The following is an 18,400-nucleotide window of genomic DNA, read 5'->3' as shown; positions in this document are numbered from 1 at the left end:
CATCCGATCAAACGATCGATTCCTCTCTCTCTGATCTCTCTGATGAGCTCCAAGTTTCACTCTCACTACCAGCTACCAGCTACCAAAGTCGATACCTCACATACTTACTGCCCACCGGGAGTCATCTCTTCTCTCGATATCCGGTCGGGTTCGCACTGCCTCTCAGGTCTCCATCAGGCGACCCGTATACTAGCAACGAGTTTGGCTCTGCCTCGGCATCAAACTAGACGTTTCGGCCTTGTCCGTGTAGGGGAGGAGGCCGTCTATAACGAGGTCGATAGGATGAGGTATTCCGGCCGGACCGCAACTGCGAGACCGGCCAAGTACAGCCTGTCTGCTGCGAACGCTCAGGCGAAAGCGTGAGTGTGTGATGACGTCGCGAACCGGCCAGCTCTCACCAGAATCTCTGATTTCGAACTGCTTTCAACTGCGATGTAACACAGCCGCAAACGTGGAGAAGTCTATCATGACGCGGCCGGTTCAAGCAACAAATCCACCCTCGACGGCTTGGCTGGACTCGATCGTGTAGACGTTTCTCGAGGAAAGAGGTACAAGACCATGGCTAGCCGGCATAAACCGAAGATCTATAAAGGTCGAGATCGGGATGCGAGGGGATATCAACGCAAACAACCTGAAGTGACGTATGATCAAGAAGAATTATCGAATGGAGTCGAGGTACATCCTGTGACGACGACCCCTACTGTAAGTCTTCAATATGAAGTATGTCCAGAGTCTGGTCAGACTGACGTCTGTATCGTAACAGCGATACGCCGATCACCCATTCAATGTCGCTACTGTGCCTATGACCGGTGTCAAACGACCCAGATCTTCAGAATTCGAAACGCCTCCTCCTATACACGTACCACAGCCCCAACAACACAAAAGAGCTCGCTACGAATCGCCTGACCTATACAGCCCCGACCCTTATTCTACTCCGATGCAACCGAGACCGACGATCAGACCTCCGTCGAGAGAGCATCGTTATCAAGCCCAATTTGGAAAGGTCGACACTGGACCGTATTACCGTTCTCCTTCGAGCGCGTACCAAACCGCTCCGCAGGCGCGGGCGGGAGGCTTCAACTATACCAATCTTTCTGGATCCCCGATACCGTTCCGATACAGCTCACCTCTGATCATGTCGAAACCTTTGAAAACTGCCCACACCGTCCAACGACAAGCTTGGACGCGAAAGCCCTCCATCTCGCCTTATCCCTCTGCTCATTTCAAACCGTCAGCCTCGCCGGCGTTCTTCAAGAATCCTGGACCAACGTATTCCTTGGAGCACAACCATCCGCCTTTCACCTCTCATCCACACCTGCCCTTCCAAGTGCCGCTTAGCAAGAGTTCCACAGCGGCTCGCTTGCCATACGGTCGACCCCATGTTCGAACCCAGACGTTTCCCGACTATGCGCGCAAGGCTCCTGCAATGTCGTTCCAGCCAACGATGCCTATCATTCAAGAAGAAAGCCCGATCCCCGCCAATGACGTTTTCTCTCCTCCTCTTCCGATACGTACGCCGTCCTACAACTTCAATCACCATGACTACCACACCGAAGACAGAGCCATGTCGCCCGAAACGCAGACCTATGCCCCACTCTCGGAAATGCCTGTCTACAATCCTCCCGCGCCCAAACTCATGTGGCAAGCGCATCGTGCCACCGACATCGTCTCGTCCCAATCGACAGCCAGTCACGATGAGAACCTCCGACCCTCTCAAGAATCGGTCGTTTCGTTACCCATCTTTGCGCCCAAGGCGTCGATGGGCATCGATATCGACGCTCTGGAAGCAGCCGCCCGATCGCCTTCGACGGAGCTCGATGCAGGGGGATTGTCGCTGGGATGTCCTGCGGAATCTTCTCTCACTCTGAACGACACCACTCTCAAGGTCAGACCGGAACCGGATGGAAGAGGCAAGAATCAACCGAAAGACCGCGCTACGTTGACTTTGACAAGACCGGACAAGGTAGGCCTTCTTCTCTGATCGGCGTCCTCCTTTGTATTGAACAGCGGGATTGACATTGTTTGGGCATTGTAGCCTGATTTTCCTGACGTACCTACGCAGTCGTCTGTTAATGTAGCGCATCACCGACCTAAGCCTAAACAACGTCACAAAACCCGACACGAATCAACCAACACCGGTCCTCAAGACGAATCAAAGCCACTATCCGCAATTCGGCCAGCATTTCACCCCGGACTCTCCACTTTTTCCAACATGGACGACGCGAACGAGGGAATGAGGGAAGAGACGGATACAATCGTTTCCTTTGAAGACGAATCTCTGGGGAATATCGACAAGACGCAATCGCGAGAGGGTTCTGTTAGGGTGCAGGAGACAATCGAAAGCTCCGGATCGCCGGACCAGCGGAGAACAGAGGTTGAAGAACGGATCGACGGATCGAGCGTCTCTGAACAGACCGCGGAATGTCGGGAGGAGATCGAGGATAGGAGTTTTCCGGGATTTGTCATTTGGAGCGATTATTCAGGTTGAAAGCAAGATGGTAGCATTTAGCAGCTTAGTAGTTTAGTAGTGAGAGGTCACGTGATTACAGATATCGCGATGCGAGTCGCCCGCTCATTGTTGGATCAGTGATCTCGGCCTTGTCCTTTACTACCTTTGGGTTGTACGTCGGTCCCTGTCGATACATGACTTATTCTGTATCCCTTGCCGTCGACGTACGAATAGTTACTCCCAGGAATACGACGAGATACGATATCTGGAAGCGAAACCCGACATTGCTCGCAACCTCGTCGCGCGAGGCTCTCACCCCGCAAGATTGAGCAAAAGTAGAGCAGAACCGATCGAGTGTGAGTCGCTTTGCTATCATTAGTCGCTTCTTAGATGAAATTATGACGAGCTACTTTCATCAAGTATGAACCTTTCGCCCCTCACAGCACGTTCCATGTCTTTTCTGCCGCAACCGCAAATCAGTGAGATGAGCTCTGCACACCAGACACCTACTAAGACCGGGCGAAGTCTGCCTGCGACCGCGGCCGCGTTGCATGCCGTAGAAGGAGAATCAAAAGGAGAGAATGTGGAAAGGGCAGCCGAACGTATCGTATCGTTAAACCAAGTACGTTCTCCTGGCCCATTTACAATCTTTCTACCTTACCTGATATCCATAAGGCCACATAGACTGTCTCCAGACAAGCGCTGCAAGATGAAGGAGGGAGTCATCCCTACTGGATACGTTTGAACGCATCTCCAGCTAAAGAGGAGGATTTTCAACAGGATCGGGGCCAGGCAAAGATCGAGTTGCAAAAAATACCGCCCGAATACCCTCTCTTGGTCGAGCGTTACCGGTCCTGGCAGAAGATAGGATTTAGGCATAGCTACGACCCGGACGGCCAGTACATGCAGTCAGCGAGTATGCCTGGTATACGCTCAGGCGGATACGGAGCGAAGGAGACGCCCCCTAAAGGACTGGGTCCGGGTTCGAGTGGCCCTCGTTCACACATATCCTCGAAGATCGAAGACAATTTGATCACAACCGCTCTATCGAGATTCAATCCCGCTTTCCAGGACCTCGTTATCGCGCCAGAAGATATTGCCTTATCGGAGGCGATCTTCAATACTACAGAATGGCTGAAGCGAGGGAAAGGTTCTAGTAGGGAAAAGTTCCTGGCTATGAACGCCCCAAAACGCCAAAGTAGCTTTCATGAGGATGAAATTTCGAAAAGCGCCTGTAACATGCTAGAGGAGATCACCGTGGAGCTCAGATCAAGAATGGGCGAAACGATTACGTCCGATGAGCAACCTCGTTGGAGCGACTGCGGCAAAGTACCTTTGCCCCATAAAGAGGACACTCCGCAGGACTCCATTTCAAAAAGGCAGTCGCACAAGCCAGACATGGTACTCAAGCGGCCATTCCGCTTGGTCCCAGCGGACGATGAGAAACGTCATTGCGAAGTTGTGAACCCGGTCACCTCGGGCAATACCAAGAAACGCAAACGTCAGTCGTTCTGAGTCTATTTAACATGGATGCGCATTGATGGATCATTGGATGCTTGGTCACAGTCCTGGAAGACGATGATGATAAGGCTGTATCGATCCCCAACAAGAAGATCAAGCTAGCCAAATCGGCCCAACCGCCCAAATTGTCTAAGCTGACTCATGCACAAGCCCTGATGTTGCTGGAGATGAAAAAGAGGCCAACGTTGGAGATGAAGGTATATGCCAATAATGGCATGGACAAGGTCGTGCCTCGAACGCTACGTTACAGTGTAAGTTTATGATCGGACCTCTGGATGGCAAAGATGCTCATCATATTCGATCAGTACGAGTTGATACGGAACAACGCCATAGCTGGTCGTGTCACAACGGCCACCATCACAGGGACCTACATTCGCCTATACTTTACTGAATCGTTCTCCTTTTCGACTACCCGGCTGTACAACATCGCTAACGAGGATCATCTCTATGATATCGTCAAACTCGTGGCCTTCCTTATCGGCCCATCACAGAACGTCTTACAAAGCTGGCAACCGGATGTCAAGTCATTCTCTACCCGGATATCGGATACGGCGGTTGAGACCAGCTCAAAGGGAGTACTCGAAGGTGAAAGGACAGAGACGATGTCAACCAAGACGTCGAAATCTCCAGGTGCCGAGACCCTCGAGGTGCTGGATACGAGCGATACGGGCGACGAAGAAGCGTCACACGTCCTGCAGGAAGGTACACAAAGCTTCTCAGAGCGACGATGGTTTTGGGTCGGAGGGTTCAACCAAATCTTTCGGGACGCAGAGCTTTTCGGTCGTCGGACTGCGGTTTGGACAGGTATGACTTGCGCAGACAAAAGTCCGGGCCAACCGGACTGCGACCCGTTCGAAACTGTCATCAAGGGCGCCTGGCTCCCACCGGGCCTTCGATGGCACGAGCACAAAATGCTTGATCATCTCGATCCGAAGCAGGCGTTCAAGCCGAGCAGCCGATTTGCTAAGCTCGACGAAGACACCAAGCGAGAAGTTTACGAACATCTACCGACCTCGATTGGTCTACTCGACGCCGATATGAAAACTAGTCAGATACCTCCGGAGCTGCATGGCAGTCAGAACGCCTTTGCTCCGCCGTTGGAGCACCTCGAGCTTGTCGTTCTAGGGATGCATGGGCCGATCGGCGAAATGGTTGATCGAGAGCTTCTTACCATCATCGAGCTCAGCGAGGTACATCTCGGGACATCCACCCAGCACTGGTACAATGCTACTAGAGATGTACACTTCCGGGATACCAGCCCAGGCAACGTCGTCTATAGGAGAGTTGAGGGGAACAACAACACGAAGACCAGAGGGAAAATAGTCGGATTTCTCATCGATTATGGAAACGCAAGGTTCCAGAACGAGAGGCGTAACCCGTGCCTCGCCGGCCCTTGGGAAGGGCTGTGCGCAGATGACCTACGTTCTGGAACCCCAGACTTCTTATGTACCGCCGTACTCGAGACGGATCGAAATCTGAACCAATACAACGAGACCGAATCACTACTACAAGGTCTATCGGATAATCCGGATGACGAGTTAGAGCGCCTACTCCTGCTGGATAAACGCGCACAATGCGAAGTCAAACTTAAACAGAAGCGGCATCGTTTCATTGACGACCTCGAGTCTGACCTATACGTGTTCATCTACCAAGTGAGCTTACCTCAAATCGTCTTACTGCCGGCGACCTCTCACTCATTCTTTCTACAGGCTGCACACCCATCACGGATGACTCAAGCTGATTTGCAGACCCTGCAAACTACCCTACGAGATCCCAGCTTGAAGATGGTGGCTTGGGAAAATTTGCTATTCAAGGTAAGTATGCTTTTGATTTCACAAGAGCAAGCGATCAAAGGACCAACACTTACCTACATTGGCCTGGTAGTTGGTTTGTCCCATAGACGCACCCAACGGTTTCGCTCGGATAATTCAACGTTTAGCTGCAATCGTTCAAAGCACTCGTACTGCTTTAGAGAAGCAGATACTGTCACAAGAGGATCTACCTGCTTGCATGACCGAGTTGGAGGATGAATGTTTCGAGAAGTACCACAATACGCTCAAGACATGGATAGCAGAAGCGAAGCAGCAAGCGCTCTCGGGGGAACGGTCCGAATACGAGAAAACCGAGATTTAACCAATACCAAAACCAACCGCAACGCAATTAACGAAACCACGCTGGCCCATCATGATTCTACCAGTACGAGATGCAGTATAATGACCAAGACTCCGATCGACAATAAATGACATCTCGCCCGACACCTCAGACGCTGTTCGAAGGCAGCTCGAAAGGACATTCCAGATCAGTCGCCAGCCGCGAGACCGTTGGCTTTCCAACAAGTCCCCGGATATTCATCTTCAGCGTCACGCGGAAGGAGAGATCTGCAACGCAGGATAATTGGGGAATCGACGATCAGCCGTGACGAACGATTGGGGCAGCTACCTGTTTCAACGCCACACCGGCTTACCGGGCCTTTCTGTACCTGTCCACCGATGTCCACAAGCATTGTACATGCCAGACCCTACATGAGACCGAAATTTAGCCCATTTGTCGCTCGATCGCGCCATCGGAAATGACTCACAGGTCGAGTCGGTCGCGTTGACAGCCGAGTAACTGAAATCGACCGGTAAACTCAAGTAGTGTAGACCTTTGCGTCCGATCGTTTTGTCCTTCCAATCCCCCGTGCCGATCTTCTTGTTGGTATTCATGTCGAGCACGGTGATTTCGAGGTGGTTGAAATGTACGGGTAACCACGAAGTGGAAGCGTCGGCTGGGTAAAAGCAATGCAGGGGGGAGCTCAGCCACCGGGAGAACGGGTTTTGCGTAGCATAGAAGCAGTACTCACCAATCATACGGATATCACCAGTAAACGAGAAATTAGCCGGAGTCCTCGAAAATCCGACGGTCGATTCGTCGGCCAGGAAGACGGTATCGGACGGGAAGCTAAAGTTGGGAGCTCTCGGGATGACAAAGTACAATGTTACGCCGAGTCTAATGGCGTTGACCCCATCCCACAAAACGCAGAGAATCCATCAGTAAGCTATTCCTTGTACAAGACGGGTCAGGCAAGCCTGGTCATGACTCACGCAGCGAGGAAGGCAAATGTGACGACGACCAACATCCTCTTGGTCATCCATCCGACACCGCAACAGCCCCGTTGATCCCGATTCCATTCCCTCCACATTTTGCCTCGTTTCTCCCTTCGAGCCTCTTGTTTCGCCCTCCGAGTTTGCGAGTAGAGTTCGTTCTTTGACCATCTGTTCGGGAGGAGCAAGAACAGGTTGCAATCAGGGATGACTGAGCGGGATGAAAGGATGAAAGGGGGGCGAACAGTGACGAACGGGGCAGTTCGCCGCCCGTCGTGATCGAGTTGAGGAGAAGGAACTCACTCGGCTCCGAGTGCAGGTACAGTGACGAGTTCCACATTCTCACCTGTCCCTCCGACGTTTCCTTCCCCCAAAAGAGGCTTCTTCATGCCTCCGCCCGCTTTCGAGGTCGAGTAGAGACTCTGTTCGTCCATGTGAGAGTTCGGTCGAGCGAGCGGGTCGTACCTGTTCGTAGGAGGCATGGGTTGATAAGGACCAAACGAGAAAGAGAAGCGAACCTTATTGGGCTCACGAAGTCATTGGTCTAGCTCCAGCCGCAAGTTGTGCCATCTCCTGCCGACTCTGTCCACCGTAAAGCTCGCCATACCTTGGCCCTTGGTTGTTGAAATCCGAGGCCACGTTGAACTGATCGTCCGTATAACCTCGGTTCGCGTCCAAATCCTCCTCGTACCGACGTTCTGACGAGTAGAACGGGTTGTCATATTCCTGAGGGTCAGGGTCGTAACGGCTGGACCTCTTTGTTTGATCTGAATGGTATTGATGTTGTTGTTGATAATGTTGTTGATGAGGGGGCGGCGAGGTGGGATGATCGTCCTGGTACCCGCCCGGCGAGGCCGGTTGATACGCCGGCTGGGAGTACTGAGAGTATTGTCTGGACATGTTGCCAGGATGTGGGATTGAAGAATGTTCGGATTCGACAGGGCGATGAATGTGCTCGTATCAGACTGTTGAAATACACTCGGTCCATCGGAATTGCATAGCCACCCACCCCATCAGCCATCAGCTACTCGCATCATTTGCTTCCGAAGCTGACCCTCCCCTTCGGATGCATTTGGCCAGGGCCATGGGCTCCTCGGAGGCGAACGACGAGCGATGATGATGATGATGATGGAGAGGACCCCGATCAAGTGCAACTTGCAGGTCGACAAGCCAACTAGACTTGGCGACCTTGACCATCTCACTGCCACCGCCGACAGCTACATCGTCTCACGCCTAGAAACTGCCTCGTTCCCAAGTCGCTTTGAACCATACCTCACGCCCATCATGTCTGGATGGATGTCATACTTTACCGGCAAGCCCAAGGATAGCCGTCAATCCGCTCGCGATAGCATCGTCGGTCTCCGGTCACAACTCCTCGTTCTTGATAAGCGGGAAGAGTTCTTGCAGAAAAAGATCGAAGAGGAGCTAAAGAAGGCCAAGACGAATGCGACTGCCAACAAGCGATGTGAGTACTTGATTAGAGGCCTGCTACTCGCACAATCGACCGGGCTTATCAGACTGTGTCTGCTTGAAACCCCGCGCTGACCCCTTTCTTATATCGTCCTCCTCTTCCTCCGATCATTTCCTACTGTCAACCCTCAGTGGCACTCGCCGCACTCCGGCAGAAACAAGCTTACGAAGGCGAACTCAACCGGATCGCCGGGACCCGACTGACGCTGGAAGCCCAGGTGAATGCGATCGAGACGGCCAACTTGAACGCCGAGACCATGGTCGCCATGAAGAAGGGAGCTGATGCGCTCAAGGGGATCCATGGGAGTCTGTACGTACACGTTTGCTCGTGTAGAGTTACATCGCTCTTTGGTCTGGCTATCGCCAAACACGCGACGAGACAGCGACGTATCTTGACCGCTCGAGCAGCGAGACTGACCGTCCGGTTACTCCCTTTCTACCTGGTGATTTCGCAGCAACATCAACAAGGTCGATGCGACCATGGAATCCATCCGGGAACAGATGGATCTCTCGAACGAGATCTCGGACGCTATCAGCAACCCTGTCAATATGGGCATCGAGGTGGACGACGTGAGTTTCGATTTCCAGTTGCGAAGAGAGATCGTTACAGGCGGTCCCACTAGTTGTACACGTCACGTCAAGTTTGAGCTAATAGTCTGTGCTCTACCATTCATTGCAGGACGAATTGAAGAACGAGCTAGAGGAATTAGAGCAGGAACAGCTGAACGAGCGTTTGGTTGGTGCAGAGAGGGCACCGGTGCACGCTCCCGTCAGTGCGGGTCCATCGAGAGTCTCACATCAGCAAGGTAAGCCGGATGAGCTGTTCGATTCGACCTGGGTGACCCTGGATATGGCTTAACTGACTGTTTCTGACATTGCTGTGCACAACCGTGCATACAGAGGCTCAACGGCAAGAAGAGGAAGACGACGAAGAGGCGCAACTTCGAGCGCTGCAGGCCGAGATGGCCATGTAGACTGCCTCACATCTCAGCGCCTTCACCACTTCAGCTTGCTATATACCTGCACCTTCCGTGGATTCTATCCTCCATGCGCCCTTCGGTCATCTCTCGATTGCTTTCTCGTCCTGGCGTTCAGCCTTTACCGTATCACTGAGCGGCTTGCATACAGTACAATCCAACTGGTGACTAGGCTGCCGCTCAACCTAATTCAAGCAGAAAGAATGTTTTCTCGTGTTGTACATAGTCATTTGCGTAAGGAATCGATACAATCGCATGTCGTAAACTCGAACTCGTAAAAAGAGCAATGGGAGGGCGCTGTAGTACAGACCACCCAGTCGCTTCTGCGTCAAAGCCATGGTTGCTGCATGATCACTGCCCTGGAGCTCTCGACTGACCCCCTCCAGCTCCAGGTCCAAGCCCTCCACCAGGTTGGCGAGACATGTTCTGACCGTTTTGCATCATCGCCAGCTGTTGTTGCATGTGCTCGGTCAACCCGCCGAACCCTTGTTGAGGCTGAAACTGCAGGGGCATGTTGATCGGTGGAGCCTGAGCCTGGTCCATCGGAGCCATGCCCATCGATGGATCGAGACCCCCCGCACCAAACGCTTCGGCCGCGGCGAGAAAGTCGTCCTCGGAGATCCCATTCGGCACGTTCATGTTGCCCATGTTGAGACCCATGGGCATACCGTTGAATTGGGCCAGACCGGGACCTCCATTGGGGAACCCGGCGGGAGGTACAAATCCTGGCCCTTGATGAGACGGGGGTCCTGCGAGATGACCAGCTTGTAGAGGAGGTCCCTGTACATTCCCCCCCTGGGCCTGATTTTGCGCCTTTTTCGTCTTCTTCTTCGGGGGCTCGGCCTGACTAGCTGCTGCTGCCGCCGCTGCAGCCGCATCTTCCGCCGCCTGTTGTTGTTGTTTGGCCAGAGCCTCCTGCTGTTTCTTCGTAGGCTTCTTTGGCTTGGGTCGATTAGCCGTTGTAGGGGTGGGCGCGACGGACCCGTCTACCGTCATGGGCGATCCGGCGACGGTCCCTTCGTTCTCCTGGTTCATCTCCTCGGCCGTCCTCTTCTTGGCCTTTCCTCCTCCTGCTTTCGGCTTCGGTTTGGCTTTACTCTTGCCGCTAGCATCAGTCTCACCTGTCGGTGGTGGTGGTATTACGTTGGCCGGTTGGTCCACATCGATAGGTTCCGGGATCTCGGCCTCGGCATTCTTCTTCTTGTTCTTGGTTCGAGGTTTGGGCCTCTTTCCACCATTTCCACCGGGTCCGCCACCGGGACCACCGCCGTCCCCGTGATCAATACTGTTCCTACCGGGTGGGAATTCATCTCCATTCCTAGTCTGCCCTGGCCCGCCAGCATCCCTCATGTGTACATCGCGCTCGGGAGGCCCAGGCGTTGCTGCAGCAGAGGGAGCATCTCCCTGTCGACCCTGTTGAGGATCCACCCGGGTCCGCGACTGACGTCGATAGAAGAACTCGTCGTCGAATGGTTTCCGCTCGGCACTACGTCGCAACAACATCATAGTTAGTCCAGTTGACATCACCTTGGCGGCTCAGAGATATTCGGGGACCGCAATGCGGCGGGACTCACTCTTCGAGACTCGTCGCCGTATTCTTCTTGGTACCAAAAACCAACATGTTCCAATCCTTCTTGCCGATCCCCAACTTTTCCACCACCGCCGCGCTGCTCAGAGCCGACGCCTTGCGCGCATTCTCCTCGGCTTCTTGCGCAGCAGTGGCATTGTCCTTGGCGTTTGCAGCCGTCACGACCTCGTCCTCGACCTCGGATTCGTCGTCCTTGTCGGCCACGGTACCGTACATCCATTCCCGGCGCTTGGATCGAGAGATGAAGGATCCGTCAGAGGCGATGTGAGGAAGGTTAGGTACGGTCAGGATAGAGGCTAGATTGGCGACTCGGGCAGTGAGAAAGGAGGTATCGAGACAGAGGGGAGGTGCAATTGCGGCCTGCAGACAGGGTTACAAGGTTAGGAAGCAAGTCGAGTAATGCTAAACGACGTGCGACTCGCCAATATGCGCGCTTCCAACTCGAGAATGGACGCATCGTCCCAATCCAGCGGAGGTTGATTCTCCCTTGCGGCCGTCCGATTCCACGTCTGATGCATCGACAACAAGGTCTCGTACAGGCTCTCGGAATCGGGTTTCATGATCACTCGATTACGGATGCAAGACGGTTCGCCCGGGTTCTCGCCCAACGCGCCACTTGGTCCGGATCCCGAAGCAGAGCCGGAAGCCTGGGGGTTGCTGATCATCCCTGACGAACCTGGTAGTCCGAGGGGTGTCGTTGTCCCAGAACTCACGGCGGCGATACTAGCCATCGTGGCACTGGTACCCAGCCCAGCTCCGTTGAGCGCCGATCTCGAATTCCGAAAGGGATTCTTGGAAAAGACGTTGGTCCCCATCTTTCGCCGGTCGACCTCGTCCCCCTGGTTCTTGGTCGGCGGCCGATAGTCGTGAATCTCGACGATGAGGCAGCCGTCCGAGATGGTGATAGGGGGTTCCTGTTCGAGGATCAAGGGGACCAGGAACGCCGGGATTGTCTGCGCTCGAAGAGCTACTAAGAATGGCTGCGATGTGAGGTGTCAGAATGACAATTTAGCTTGGGTCGGACAAGGGGGAAGTGGACGGAAGATCGTAGCTGACCCTCATCGGTCCATCGTATGCGAGCATCGAGTCCTATGAGAGCGAGCCAATTCATAAAGGTTAGCCTTGTGGTGGGACTGAAATTCGCCCGTCTCTCGACTACTTGCCGAATTCTTAAACTTCCAATGATCGGTAAAGAGCTCGATGGTCAGACTGGGTTCCGACTTTCTTGACTTTTTGAGGATGGCACGGGCAAACTTGTGGTGATTGTAGATGGACGACGCCATGGTCGCCGTGGTATCGAATCGTGGCAAGCTCGATCTCCCGTATCTCTCTTCAAGTCTATAGGAATGATGACTTGTGTAAGTCTGTCGACGAGACGAGATCGAGTGTGGATGCGATGCGATGTTGTCGTAGCTTGTGTGTGTACAGTAACTTAGTTGAAGACGATCATCATGCATCCTTATTGCCCTGATCGGAAGCGAATTTGTTCCGACAATCACTTCCTTCGGACCCTTTTCTTCCGGGACAAGAGTTCGGGGGACAAGCACGACCTCGCCAGTCACATCTGCCCACACAGGGTGCACACGACAGCAACCAGCTATCGAGTCTCTTGATCTCTTGATCACCTGACGACCTTACACAGTTCGCGGCGAGGAGGACACGGCTGCCGTTCCAGCTTCTCTTCGTGGATTACCGCCATGTCCCGCGATGTGAGCCACCTCGGCGAACCCCCGACCATTATCAGACGGACGAGCTCGCCCTTGCATCTCCCAGCGAACAAGAGGGAGGATGCCTCGCAGATCGAGGAGATTAGGTAGGTAGCATGTTCCTAGTCTGACGCTTCTGTTGGAGTCGTGATGAATTCGCTGAAACGATGCTGTTAACCATCTCCTCGCAGACGGTACGAGGACTTTAGTACCGTGGGCAAGTCCAATGACCATAGAATATTATCCCTTAACCTCACACGGCAATAGCTAATCAGCTGCGATATAACAATTCCTCAGACTGGATCGAGGATTCACTCCACGAAAGAGATCTCCGATCCAAGAACCTGCCCAAGGATCCGAATTCCTTCTCTGGGCGGATGAGCAATGTCCCCGGGATCGTCGGGTACCTCTACAGGGCGTTGGCCCAATTGGGGGAAGAGGGGGAAGGTTGGGTCGTCGTCACCCTGGTCGGTACGTAGTCTATTTCCGAACAGTCTAAACAGATCAGGGAGGCTGACTGAACTTTCCTCTAACCCTTTCCCGTCCATCCTCGCAGGCATCTTGATCGGACTCAACGCCGCCCTGATCTCCATCGTCACCGCCTGGCTATCGGACATGAAACTGGGATACTGCTCCACGGGATGGTGGCTGTCCCAAAAGTTCTGTTGCGCAGAGATCTCGGCCGAAGGGGCTGCTTGTGAAGAATGGAGGTCGTGGGGCGGGATCGAGCCGTTCCAGTATATCGCCTACGTCTTGTTCGCGGTGAGTGCAGCGTCTTGTCTCGTTCAGCTCCTGATGGGGAGGATGCTTGCTTATCTGAAAAACGTCAATGTCGCATCCACTACAGGCCCTGTTCTCTTATTCAGCGGGCAAGCTCGTCAAATCGTTCGCTCCCTATGCAGCCGGGTCGGGTATATCCGAGATCAAGTGTATCCTAGGTGGATTCATCATCAACGGGTTCCTCAGCATCTGGACACTGGCCATCAAGAGTCTGACTCTGGTGAGTAATTCTTCTGCAAGTGCTGAAGCGCTCGGATACTGAGCCGGGAACACTCGCCATGTAGCCTCTTGCGATCGGATCGGGGTTGTCGGTGGGGAAAGAAGGTCCCTCGGTACACGTCGCGTGCTGCGTGGGTAGCGTCGTCGGAGGGATGTTTGCCAAATACAGGGCTAGTCACGGCAAGTTATCGCCAGCTAGCGCTCGATCCGCATGCAATCGCTGATCAGCTTTGACATGAACGATCACAGCCAAGATGAGGGAGATCTTGACGGCGGCCAGTGCTGCAGGAGTCGCCGTAGCCTTCGGTTCGCCCATCGGCGGAGTCTTGTTTGCGATCGAAGAGATGAGTCACAACTTTACCAATAAGACCATGTGGAAGAGTTTCGTATGCGCCTTGGTGGCGACGTTTACCTTGTCCGTGAGTCGTTTCGCAATCGGAAGGTGATAGGATGGGCACGGCTAAAATTCAGGACGGTAATCTCAGATCATGAACCCTTTCCGGACGGGCAAGCTCGTCTTGTTTCAAGTATCGTACGATCGGGACTGGCACTATTTCGAGATTCCCTTTTATATCTTGATCGGAGTGTTCGGAGTGAGTAGATTCCGCGAATTTTCCGTGATATTTTGTGGTTGACAAGCTCCAGTGTGCCCGACTCTGTCTGTAGGGACTGTATGGCGCTTTCGTCATCAAATTCAACCTCCAAGTCGCTGCGTTCCGACGTCGGAATCTAGCCACACACGGAATCTACGAAGCGGTCTTTTTGGCCGTGCTCTCCGCCATGATCGGATACTTTAATCGGTTCCTGAGGATTGACATGACGGAAAGTCTCGAAATCCTCTTCAAGGAGTGTGAAGGTGGTGGTGATTATTCAGGATTGTGCCAGTGAGTTTGATGAAGGTATTCAATGATCGGGATCCCCGCCTTACCCAAGAGGACACAATCAGGTCGTCTTCACAATGGCGGATGGTCAATTCTCTCCTGCTCGCTACGATCATCCGGACCTTCTTGATCGTATTGTCTTATGGATGCAAGGTACCGGCAGGTATCTTTGTACCGTCAATGGCTGTGGGAGCTGTCTTTGGCCGGATGGTTGGGATCATCGTCAAGGCTATGTATCTGTAAGTCTAGATCTGCTCTGCTCGTCACCCATCATGTGCTGAACGGTACTCTCTCCGGAACAGTGCCAACCCGGAAGCTAGTTACTTTGCCAGCTGCGCACCAGATCAGCCTTGCATTACCCCAGGGACATATGCGTTTTTGGGGGCGGCTGCTGCTCTAGGGTTCGTATAAATCATTCAACCAGACATTTGCTTGCAGACTGACTCTTACATCTTTTTTTTTTCGATGTGCAGCGGTATCACCCGAATCACAGTTACCGTCGTCGTCATCATGTTCGAGTTGACGGGTGCCTTGACCTACATTCTGCCCACCATGGTGAGCGAGGATCCAGCTTTTTGTGCCGTAACAAGAGCTCACTTCCGACTCTGCTCTACAGATCGTCCTGCTTTTCACCAAGGCAGTTAGCGACTTCTTTGGTGGTGGAGGGATGTCGGACCAAATGATCAAGTTCAACGGCTTTCCTTTTCTTGAGAAAGAGGACAAGGAAGCTGGCGACGCTTCTTACCTCGAGCCGAGTACGTGCAGGCGCCTCTTGTCTACCCTGTAACAGCTGCTGAAATCGTCCTTCGATAGTCGTCAACGTGATGAAGCGGGACATAGTCGTTATGAGAGCAGACGGGATGAAAACGCAGGAAATCGGTAAGCTTTCCTGCAGTCACTTCATGCAAGATACAGCCAGCTGACTAGAACGGGTTTTCAGAGGAAATCTTGCAAACTACTAGCTATCGAGGATTTCCTGTTGTCAAAGGAGTACGGGATAATACCATTCTGGGCTTCATCCGAAAATCCGAGTTGGGATATGCATTGGGTAAGTCTGTTCAAATTAGTGAAAACTGCGCGAGTAGCTCATGGTCTCGATGTTCCTACAGACAAGATTCGCATGACAAGAGGATCGTCTGCAGATGTCATCTGTACCTTCCGGCAGAGCTCGTCGAATGACATTCGGCCCGGCAGTAGCTCAGCCACTGAAACGCGTGCGGATCACGTCGACTTGGGACGGCATGTCGATCAAGTAAGGGTTCACCTGACGCGCGAGCGACGTTCCGTTTGCTGATTAGAAAACGCTTCCAGACCTCTTTGAACGTGTCTCCTCAGCTTCCGCTTGAGATTGTAATGCAAATGTTCCGACGAATGGGGTGAGTCCTGAATTCAAGAGAAAGTTTGATTGGACAGTCGCTGATGCGAATTTGCCTGACCAGTCCTCGGGTGATTCTGGTTGCTCAAGAGGGACAACTCTTGGGGCTAGTCACTGTCAAGGATGTTCTGAGACATGAAGCTGCAGTGGAACATGCACACAAGAATCGCCAAGCCCAGGTCGTTGCGCCGGACTGGCGAGACGGCATCTGGAACCTGGATGAGAACGCCGCAGGGCTGGAGGTGGTACTCGAAGAAGCCCTGTCCCGGGTCAAACTCGCCACGGAAGGCGTGCATAACCTTTTGGACCGGATCTTTAATCGCAATCGAGCAGGGACCTGGACCAGACCGAACGATGATACCAGAACAGCGGCGGAGGAGTATGAGCTGGCTCCTGATCAGCGATAGCTGGAGCATAGGGTGTATATTGCATTTTGTCATGACGAGGATATAGATGTGTTTGCGATTCTCAAAGCCACCAATCGCTATAGCCGATCACGTATCTACCTCTTCCATATCACTATCCTCATCGCCGTCATCTTCCGCATCGCTCAACTCTGCGATGTCGATCTGGGATGCGGACCGCGCCTGCCCATCCTGCCCGATGATGGGTTTCCGATCTTCGTCCTCTTCGTCCATGTCGCCATCTCCGTCGGCTTCGTCGACCTGCTCGTTTTTGATCGCCATGAGGGCTGCATCCGAATAATCCTGGTTCTCGGGTGCCCCGCCGACATCTTCTGCTTCTCCCTGCGCAGCGCTGAATTTGTCTTGCAGCCTCCAGTAGTCTGATATTGGGTACGGATAAATCAATAAGCAGATCGTTACAAATTGAGACGCGCCACAGCTTACTCTGGTAAGGCCCCGTCTCTTCTCGCACAGCGATAGCTTTGAGGTTCTGCCTGATCCACGAAGTAGGCTGTTGCAATCGCTCCTGCAGGGTGTTCATCTTCCAGTACTTGTACCGATTGAACTCTTCGTACAAGATGTCTTGCAGGTTCTGAGCCAGGATACGGTAAGCCCTTTCTTTGACCGGTTTCTTTTCCAGCTTCTTCTCCGTTGCTTTACGCATCTGTGATAGGTCGATGAGCGGAGGTCAGCATGGAACAAGAGTCTTGATCAGTTGACAATATGGGCGTACAATTCCGCTTTCGAGTTGCCCTCCTCCTGCCAGGATGTTTTGCTGAGCTTTGGTCAGATTCGTATCACCGATCAACTGTGTTCGCCTGAGATGAGGACGAGTTCCTCCAATCAGTACAGGTGGAATCCACTAGGAAACCGTCTTACTACTCACTTCTTCTTCTGCAGCTCTCTCAGGTTGGCCTCCTTCAATGCTCTCGTCGATGCCGCTGCGCTCATCTTCCTAGCCAGAGTGAACTCCCTGCCGACTTTACTTACGAGCCGAGGTCGAGCTGTCACGAATCATCCATCAGCGCCCCTGAAAAAAACCTTACCGTACTGCGTTATAGCGGCTTACCGCGCTCGGTCGTTCGGCCGCTGTACCGATGTTTCCGCTCGTCCTCGTAGTACATCCATTTGGACGACTTGGCGGGGATGACATTCTCCCTAAAATCGTATGTAATCTCCTTTTCCTCCTGTTCGGTGCCCGAAGCGGTCTGAGAAGCAGGATTTTTGCTGGATGAGGCTACGGGTTGTTCGCGTGCTTCCTCGTTGGGCAGGATGAAGGCGAAAGTACCGCTGAGAAGAAAAAGAACAGAGCATCATCGTGATCAGCATTAAAACCAGCGCGTCTAAGGGACCAGCTTGTGGTAGTCGTTCGTGAATCTCTACTCACTCTGAGTAATACCGCAGTTTAGCGACCTCTTTGGCTTCATCGGTAACCTTGATAGGAGCTAGTCGCTCATACAGGTCATTGGGTATCTAGGGGTCGGCGAGACGGAACATGATCAGTTGCATTCCGAGATTCAGTTTGCGGACGAAGATTCCCTACTTTGAGTAACCAAGCCACATCGGCATCGACAGTCCGGGAATTGAACTCCTCGTCCTCCACGAACTTGACGGCATCATCGGCCTCACCGACGTCGAGACCCTCGACCTCGTCGCCCTCGTCGCCCTCGACATCTTCCTCGTCTCGTTCAACGATAGGCTCGTCGACTTCCATGTCCGCCATTGTGCAAGATTATGATCGATGAGCTGGTGGTCCGCAGACTCTACAATATGGGCTATGAGTCTACTCGATCTCGACATCAAGTGCGAGCAGCAAGCAGATGGATATATGAGTAGGGATGAGAGCATAGAGCAGGTACCCAGAGTGAGGTCGACGCTGTCCAGGGTGGATATAAACGGGTGTCATGATGAGATTACGTAACACCGCTGGTGACCGCTCACCAGCGG

General features: G+C 53.1%; 7 protein-coding genes across 7 annotated transcripts; 4 read left to right on the top strand and 3 right to left on the bottom strand.

Annotated features, from left to right (window-relative positions):
* Nucleotides 1-120: 120 nt before the first annotated feature.
* HD553DRAFT_303217 (uncharacterized protein) lies at nucleotides 121-2,630 on the top strand. The gene is made up of 4 exons (XM_046178843.1): nucleotides 121-359; nucleotides 444-702; nucleotides 764-1,963; nucleotides 2,036-2,630. The coding sequence occupies exons 1-4, from the start codon at nucleotides 283-285 to the stop codon at nucleotides 2,486-2,488; spliced, it is 1,989 nt and encodes a 662-aa protein (XP_046040363.1). The 5' UTR covers nucleotides 121-282; the 3' UTR covers nucleotides 2,489-2,630.
* Nucleotides 2,631-2,635: 5 nt separating this feature from the next.
* Nucleotides 2,636-6,570, top strand: HD553DRAFT_303216 (uncharacterized protein). Its single transcript, XM_046178842.1, has 7 exons — nucleotides 2,636-2,805; nucleotides 2,870-3,071; nucleotides 3,134-3,950; nucleotides 4,016-4,221; nucleotides 4,276-5,622; nucleotides 5,680-5,784; nucleotides 5,855-6,570. Exons 2-7 carry the CDS (start codon nucleotides 2,871-2,873, stop codon nucleotides 6,101-6,103), a joined length of 2,925 nt encoding a protein of 974 aa, XP_046040362.1. The 5' UTR covers nucleotides 2,636-2,805; nucleotide 2,870; the 3' UTR covers nucleotides 6,104-6,570.
* HD553DRAFT_265989 (uncharacterized protein) lies at nucleotides 6,230-7,442 on the bottom strand (the record flags this gene model as incomplete). The annotated part of the gene is made up of 6 exons (XM_046177459.1): nucleotides 6,230-6,348; nucleotides 6,435-6,488; nucleotides 6,549-6,737; nucleotides 6,813-6,958; nucleotides 7,054-7,224; nucleotides 7,357-7,442. The coding sequence occupies 6 exons, from the start codon at nucleotides 7,440-7,442 to the stop codon at nucleotides 6,230-6,232; spliced, it is 765 nt and encodes a 254-aa protein (XP_046040361.1).
* A 771-nt stretch (nucleotides 7,443-8,213) lies between these two features.
* On the top strand, nucleotides 8,214-9,709 carry HD553DRAFT_330366 (Snf7-domain-containing protein). The gene is made up of 5 exons (XM_046181972.1): nucleotides 8,214-8,518; nucleotides 8,656-8,833; nucleotides 8,979-9,093; nucleotides 9,203-9,329; nucleotides 9,424-9,709. The coding sequence occupies exons 1-5, from the start codon at nucleotides 8,338-8,340 to the stop codon at nucleotides 9,495-9,497; spliced, it is 675 nt and encodes a 224-aa protein (XP_046040360.1). The 5' UTR covers nucleotides 8,214-8,337; the 3' UTR covers nucleotides 9,498-9,709.
* HD553DRAFT_347193 (Spt20 family-domain-containing protein) lies at nucleotides 9,710-12,484 on the bottom strand. Its single transcript, XM_046183278.1, has 5 exons — nucleotides 12,252-12,484; nucleotides 12,145-12,177; nucleotides 11,511-12,068; nucleotides 11,075-11,448; nucleotides 9,710-10,986 (listed from the first exon to the last, which is right to left on the bottom strand). The coding sequence occupies exons 1-5, from the start codon at nucleotides 12,369-12,371 to the stop codon at nucleotides 9,852-9,854; spliced, it is 2,220 nt and encodes a 739-aa protein (XP_046040359.1). The 5' UTR covers nucleotides 12,372-12,484; the 3' UTR covers nucleotides 9,710-9,851.
* A 191-nt stretch (nucleotides 12,485-12,675) lies between these two features.
* HD553DRAFT_347192 (chloride channel) lies at nucleotides 12,676-16,521 on the top strand. The gene is made up of 18 exons (XM_046183277.1): nucleotides 12,676-12,901; nucleotides 12,986-13,011; nucleotides 13,092-13,265; nucleotides 13,351-13,556; nucleotides 13,642-13,794; nucleotides 13,859-13,973; nucleotides 14,043-14,212; nucleotides 14,279-14,386; nucleotides 14,460-14,677; nucleotides 14,740-14,913; nucleotides 14,977-15,075; nucleotides 15,148-15,229; nucleotides 15,291-15,429; nucleotides 15,488-15,553; nucleotides 15,615-15,722; nucleotides 15,784-15,926; nucleotides 15,986-16,050; nucleotides 16,114-16,521. Exons 1-18 carry the CDS (start codon nucleotides 12,786-12,788, stop codon nucleotides 16,454-16,456), a joined length of 2,505 nt encoding a protein of 834 aa, XP_046040358.1. The 5' UTR covers nucleotides 12,676-12,785; the 3' UTR covers nucleotides 16,457-16,521.
* HD553DRAFT_303206 (transcription initiation factor IIF, beta subunit-domain-containing protein) lies at nucleotides 16,522-18,312 on the bottom strand. Its single transcript, XM_046178841.1, has 7 exons — nucleotides 17,997-18,312; nucleotides 17,841-17,926; nucleotides 17,523-17,743; nucleotides 17,340-17,457; nucleotides 17,187-17,271; nucleotides 16,898-17,117; nucleotides 16,522-16,833 (listed from the first exon to the last, which is right to left on the bottom strand). The coding sequence occupies exons 1-7, from the start codon at nucleotides 18,174-18,176 to the stop codon at nucleotides 16,544-16,546; spliced, it is 1,200 nt and encodes a 399-aa protein (XP_046040357.1). The 5' UTR covers nucleotides 18,177-18,312; the 3' UTR covers nucleotides 16,522-16,543.
* Nucleotides 18,313-18,400: the final 88 nt, after the last annotated feature.

The sequence above is a fragment of the Filobasidium floriforme genome, assembly GCF_021052385.1.
Source record: "Filobasidium floriforme strain CBS 6241 chromosome Unknown HD553scaffold_1, whole genome shotgun sequence".
In the NCBI taxonomy this organism is placed as follows: Eukaryota; Fungi; Basidiomycota; class Tremellomycetes; order Filobasidiales; family Filobasidiaceae; genus Filobasidium; species Filobasidium floriforme.
This window is presented reverse-complemented; position numbering and strand designations above follow the sequence as displayed.